Source organism: Malus domestica, chromosome 04 (assembly GCF_042453785.1).
Source record: "Malus domestica chromosome 04, GDT2T_hap1".
Taxonomy (NCBI): domain Eukaryota; kingdom Viridiplantae; phylum Streptophyta; class Magnoliopsida; order Rosales; family Rosaceae; genus Malus; species Malus domestica.
Genome location: NC_091664.1, coordinates 14,022,034 through 14,029,069, shown reverse-complemented (window position 1 = coordinate 14,029,069; position 7,036 = coordinate 14,022,034). Strand labels below are relative to the sequence as shown.

The 7,036-nt window shown below is 41.7% G+C and overlaps 1 protein-coding gene across 1 annotated transcript; it reads left to right on the top strand.

Annotated features, from left to right (window-relative positions):
* Positions 1-378: 378 nt before the first annotated feature.
* LOC139195002 (uncharacterized) lies at positions 379-4,146 on the top strand (the record flags this gene model as incomplete). The annotated part of the gene is made up of 3 exons (XM_070820173.1): positions 379-802; positions 1,404-1,456; positions 1,510-4,146. Coding segments are annotated over exons 1-3 (3,114 nt in total), but the record flags the coding sequence as incomplete, so codon positions are not given.
* Positions 4,147-7,036: the final 2,890 nt, after the last annotated feature.

Genomic DNA, 7,036 nt, shown 5'->3' with positions numbered 1-7,036 from the left:
TTAGCAAAGTTGCTAATCCCTTGTCTTGAGTCTTGTTTAAATTGTTTCGTTTTCTGTTTTGTTTTTGAATTGTGCACCGTGTGTGTGTGTTTGTTTTTTTTGTGCCGTGCATAGGCACCTTAATTTCTTACTTGTGCCGAGTCTAGTGAGTTGGTTACTAACCTTGTTGCTCTTGTGTGCAGGTACTAGTTTATGACCCGTAGCTCACAACCTGTTCGTGAGCATATCTTCGACTTTGACGGTGATTTTGAGAGGACGTTGAGAAGGAAAAAGAAATTGCACAAGTCTAATCCTCCTAGTCCCGAACCTGAATTAGAAGAGCAAGAAGTTGAGGTTGAAGAGGAGGCCACGGCAAGGTTTGAAGAAGAAGTACCAACCATGGCAGTCGACAATCGAACCATTAAGGAGCTTTCTGCCTCGGGTTTGGCCAATGCAGCCCCTCTTTGCATCCAATACCCTAGGGCAGCCCCTGAGAAGACCGATGAATTTGAGTTGAAGTCGAGTTTGTTACATCATATACCCAAGTTCCATGGGTTATCAATGGAGGACCCCAATAAGCATTTAAAGGAGTTCGAAGTAGTATGCTCGAGTATGACACCGGTGAACGTGGACGGCAACATATTGAAGATGAAGGCTTTCCCCTTTTCTTTGTTGGAGAAGGCCAAGGATTGGTTGTATGAGTTGGCTCCCGGCACTGTCACATCATGGGAGAGCATGCAGCGAGCTTTCTTAGAGAAGTTCTTCCTGACATCACGAGTCATTCTTCTTCGAAAGAAGATTAGTGGAATTCAGCAAAACCCAGGTGAATCTTTTCCATCTTATTATGAACGATTTAAATCACTTGTTGCTTCTTGTCCACAGCATCAGATGAAGGAGGAGCTACTTCTTCAATATTTTTACGAAGGTCTTTTACCACTTGAACGGCAAATGTTGGATGCGTCCGCGGGAGGAGCTCTAGTGGACAAGACACCTAGGGATGCTAAAACTCTCATTGCTAATCGAGCACTCAATGCACAACAATATGAAGGTGTTGGGCAAAGAGACACCCCACGGCCACATCATGTAAATGAGGTAAGTTCTATTTCTGAGTTGCAATCCCAAATGGCTAACCTTACGTCTATGTTATCGCAGTTGGTTGAAGGCCCCAAACCGCAAGGAACTACAATCTGTGGTGTTTGCTCCATTCAAGGACACCAATCTGATCAATGTCCTCAATTAATTGATAATGGAGGGTGGGAATCGGCCAATGCTGTGGGTTATGGGAATCAAAACCAACCAAGGGGTGATCCTTTCTCCAATACATACAATCAGGGATGGCGTGACCACCCCAATTTCAGATGGAGAGATGCACCACAATATGGCCAACAAAGTGGATTCCGACAACCCCCGGGTTTCTTTCCAAGGCCAATGGCACCACAACCACCTCCTCAAGCACAATCATCTCAAACCAACTCAGGTACGTCTATGAATGATGATAAAACATATCAGTTACTAACCACAATGGCGCAGGGAATGCAGAACCAAGCAAAGGAGGTTAATGAGCTAAAGAAGCAAATGGGCCAAATGGCCGAGTTTTTGGGACAATTCCGTGAAAATGGTAAGTTGCCAAGCACTACGGTGGTCAATCCAAAGGGTGGTTTCGAATCTGCGAAGGCTATCACACTACGAAGTGGAAAAGAGGTGAGAAACAAGGAAGATGAGAAGATACAACTCGAAGAAAAGGAGCAAACCTACCCCACGGCAAGGGTGGTACCACCTATGCCGCAGCCACCTAAGCCCTCCCATCCGTCCACCTCAGGTAATGTTGTTCCAAATGTTGTGAATTCAAACACTAATCTGCCCAATGTTCCTTTCCCTCGCAGATTTGCACAATCAAAGAAGGAAGAGAGCGAAAAAGACATTTTGGATACCTTTCGAAAAGTCCAAGTGAACATTCCTTTACTTGATGCTATTAAGCAAGTGCCCAGGTACGCAAAGTTTTTGAAAGAGTTATGCACAACTAGGAAAAGAATTTCAAACAAAGAAGTTGTGAAAGTAAGCGAAAATGTATCCGCGGTTTTGCAACGAAAGTTACCTCCAAAGTGTAAGGATCCGGGGAGCTTTACTATCCCATGTATAATTGGAAACACTAGATTCGAACAATGCATGTTAGATCTAGGTGCCTCTATTAATGTTATGCCATATTCCATTTATGCATCTATGAATCTTGGTGAGTTAAAACAAGATGGCGTTATAATTCAATTGGCCGATCGTTCTAACGCTTATCCCAAGGGAGTCCTTGAGGATGTTTTAGTGCAGGTCAATCACCTTATCTTCCCTGCAGATTTCTATGTCTTGGAAATGGAGGATTCGAGCCATGCGCCATCATTGCCAATCTTGCTAGGCCGTCCATTCATGAAAACAGCAAGGACAAAGATAGATGTGTTTACAGGAACTTTGACCATGGAGTTTGATGGGGACATTATTAACTTTAATCTTTCTGAAACCATTAAATATCCAATTGAGGACCATTCTTGTTTTGCTATTGATATTGTTGATTCTTTGGCGCAGGTGCATTTGAATCAAATGAATGAAGATGCACTTGAGGTAGCCCTAGTGCACGGCATAGGAGCAAGAATGGGGTGTGGGGGAAGCCAAGCAACCCACGGCATGCAATTTGACCATGTTGCTGTGCCCCCTTGTGGTGAAGTGATTGAGATGGTTGCTGCCCTCGAGTCATTGCCCTCACACTTTGGTAAGTCTCCACTCCCAATTTTAGATTCGGTTTTGGCTAACAAGTTACTTCCATCCATTGTGCAGCCACCTACACTCGAGTTGAAGCCATTACCTAGTCACTTGAAGTATGTTTTCTTGGGAGAAGATCAAACACTACCAGTCATCATATCTAGCTCACTCACGGCCCAAGAAGAAGACAAGTTGATAAGGGTGTTAAAGGAGCACAAACCTGCCATTGGATGGACCTTGGCGGATATCAAAGGCATTAGTCCCACCACGTGCATGCATCGCATCCTTTTGGAGGAGAGAGCCAAGCCATCTCGTGAAGCTCAACGTCGCCTTAATCCACCTATGTTGGAAGTGGTGAAAAAGGAAGTTATAAAATTGCTTGATTGTGGTGTTATATATCCTATTTCTGATAGTCGTTGGGTGTCACCTGTGCAGGTTGTTCCGAAAAAGTCCGGAGTCACGGTGGTGAAGAATGAAGAACAAGAGCTTGTACCCACTCGTGTTGTGACCGGTTGGCGTGTTTGTATTGATTACAGGAAATTAAATGCCATGACAAGGAAGGATCACTTTCCTTTGCCATTCTTGGACCAAATGTTAGAAAGGTTAGCCGGTTATCAATTCTATTGCTTTCTTGATGGATATTCTGGATATAACCAAATTGTGATAGCTCCGGAGGATCAGGAAAAGACAACCTTCACGTGCCCATTTGGCACATTTGCATATAGGCGCATGCCATTTGGTTTGTGCAATGCCCCTGCGACATTTCAACGTTGCATGGTAAGTATATTTTCTGATTATGTGGAGAAGATTATTGAGATATTCATGGATGATTTTAGCGTGTTTGGTAATTCATTTGATCATTGCTTGAATAATCTGACCTTAATTTTGAAACGTTGTGTTGAAACGAATCTTGTGCTTAATTGGGAAAAATGTCACTTCATGGTTAAGCAAGGTATTGTTCTAGGACATATTATTTCTGAAAAAGGTATTGAAGTGGATAAATCTAAGGTAGACCTTGTTCGTCACTTACCCTCTCCAACTTCGGTTAGAGAGGTTCGTTCGTTTCTTGGTCACGCAGGTTTTTATAGGCGTTTCATAAAGGATTTCTCCAAGATTGCACAGCCACTATGCCGATTGCTCCAAAAAGAGGTGGTGTTCGAGTTTGATGATGCATGTTCCACGGCCTTCAAGCACTTGAAGGAAGCTCTCACTTCGGCTCCCATTATCACACCTCCAGATTGGAGCCTTCCATTCGAGTTGATGTGTGATGCTTCGGATTATGCCATTGGTGCTGTTTTGGGGCAGCGAAAGAACAAACAACCTCATGTTATTTATTATGCATCTAGGACATTAAATGATGCTCAATTAAATTACTCAACCACTGAAAAAGAATTACTTGCTGTGGTATTTGCATTAGATAAGTTCCGATCATACTTACTTGGTACTAAAGTTATTATCTTTACTGATCATGCAGCTCTCAAGTATTTGCTCACGAAAAAGGAGGCCAAGCCTAGACTAATTCGTTGGATGTTGCTTTTACAAGAGTTTGACATTGAGATTCGGGATAAGAAGGGCGTGGAGAATGTGGTGGCTGACCACCTAAGTCGAATGGTGCATGAGGAAGCATTGCCAATTTCTGAAACCTTCCCCGATGAGCAACTACTGTCGATCCAGGTAAGTGAGCCTTGGTATGCAGATTTAGTGAACTTTTTGGTGTCTAAACATATCCCTAGCACACTTAATAGGAATCAACGTGATAAGCTTAAAAAGGATGCTAGGTTTTATGTTTGGGATGATCCATACCTTTGGAAATTTTGTCCCGATCAGATTGTACGACGTTGTGTGAATGAATCTGAGTTTCAATCTATTTTAACATTCTGTCATTCATATGCATGTGGGGGACATTTTGGCACCCAACGCACTGCCCTTAAAGTCTTAGAATGTGGGTTTTATTGGCCAACCATTTTTAGGGATGCTAGGACATTTTGCCTTACATGTGATCGTTGTCAACGAATGGGTAATATAAGTGCTAAGAATCAAATGCCACAAAACCCTATACTTTCTGTTGAAATATTTGATGTGTGGGGCATTGATTTTATGGGTCCTTTTCCTTCATCACATGGTTTTCTCTATATCTTGTTGGCGGTGGATTATGTTTCCAAATGGGTGGAAGCAAAAGCCACTCGGACTAACGATTCTAAAGTGGTTGCAGATTTTGTGAAGTCTAACATTTTTGCCAGGTTTGGAATGCCTCGAGTCTTTATCAGTGATGGAGGTTCACATTTTTGTAATCGCACAATCGAGGCACTGCTCAGGAAGTACAGCATTACACATAGGGTTTCGACACCCTATCATCCTCAAACAAGCGGGCAAGCCGAGGTGTCGAATCGGGAGATAAAGCAGATTCTTGAGAAGACAGTTGGGCCAACACGAAAAGATTGGAGCTTGAGGTTAGAAGATGCATTGTGGGCTTATAGGACTGCCTACAAAACACCCATCGGAATGTCTCCCTTTCGGCTTGTGTATGGTAAACCATGTCACTTACCTGTGGAGTTGGAGCACAAGGCTCATTGGGCCGTGAGGAAGTTCAACATGGATGTAGATGAGGCGGGACTTCACCGTAAGCTACAATTGAATGAACTTGAGGAAATACGGAATGAAGCTTACGAGAATGCTCGCCTTTACAAGGAAAAGACAAAGGCCTTTCATGACAAGATGATTCGCACCAAGTCCTTCACTGTTGGACAAAAAGTGTTGTTGTTTAATTCTCGTCTTCGTCTATTTCCGGGTAAATTGCGTTCACGTTGGATTGGACCTTTTGTTATTACTGATGTTTTTCCTCATGGTGCAGTCCAAGTTCGTAGTTTCAAAACAGGACAAGAGTTCAAGGTGAATGGGCATCGCTTGAAGCCTTACTACGAGAGCTTTGTAGAACATGATGTGGAGGAGACAACCCACTATGCCGTGGGTTGCCATGAAGGTTGATCAATGTGGCATCGTCCGGCTGCACGACGTTAAAGCAAGCGCTACTTGGGAGGTAACCCATGCATTCGACAAAGGAAGACCTAGAGAGCACTCCAATTCCAGATTTGCGTTCCTAAACCCTTCTCTTTGTTGTTATTTCATTTCTGCCATTTAGATTGTTTAAGTTGCTGTTTTCTTTGCGTATTGGTTATTTGTGTTCAGTTATGCTTGAAACATTGAGGACAATGTTTGATTTAAGTGTGGGGGGGTAACCAAAGTGTTTTGATACAAATTCGTAGGGTTTTATCAACCATAATTTCAAATATTGTTCCTTGCTGTTTTTAGGTGTTTTTAGGTTGTTTTGGTGTGTTTTAGTATTTGTTGTTCTAAAAATCCGAAAATCCCAGAAAAAATTGAAAAAAATGTTTTGAAAAAACCAAAAAGAGTTGTGTTTGAGTTGTTTTTGTGTGTTTGTTTGTGTCTTAGGGTACCTTCCAACACAATGATGAGGATTCGGTTTGTAATTGCATGACTGTTAAAGAGAATGATTAACATGGCTGAAAGTTTGATTTACTCTTTGTTTATGCTTAGTTGTGGTTATAACTTATGAATTCACATGCAATCATAAAAAAAAAATCAGTTTTTGTAACATGCTTGAAGGAAGGAACTCAAACTAACGCTACAACCTTGTGAGCCTTGAGCCTAAACGTTTATTTGGAGAGTTAAATTCTGTGCATTCTTTGTTTTCTAAGTCGTTGCATGATCTCATTACTCCTTGCTTGGTTGCTACTTAAAAGGCGTTTCATCATTTAGTTCCAAATGCTAGAACTCATGCCCATTTCATTCAAAGCATGTTATTGATTTGCATAACACATATTCAAGATGAAGTTGTGTAGTGACCACCACCTTAGCCAAAAAGCCGTGTGCCCTACTCCATTATATGTTTAGGTTTAACCCCGTTGAGCCTTGTTTAGCCATTGTCTTTGTTAACCCACATTACACCTACCTAGCCTAGATTAGGACCATCCATACCCTTGTTCTTGAAGCATAGTAGAGCATGATTCAAATTGAATCCCTTTTGATTAATGTATGGCAGAAAACAAGTGTGGGGGAATTTGTATGTGTGTGTTGATATGCCAAGAAAAGAAATAAGGCATGAGTGAAAAAAAAAAAAAAAAAAAAAAAAAAAAGAGTATGAAATAAGTGAAAATAAGTTCACATGTTTATGGTAGTGAAGAAAGGGTCCAAAACGTTGAATATGGCCCTAAGAGTTGTATGAATCTTCCCCTTGTGTGTCTAAGTGAGTTTCTGCAATCATAAGTGATTCTAAGTCTAGATTTCATTACTT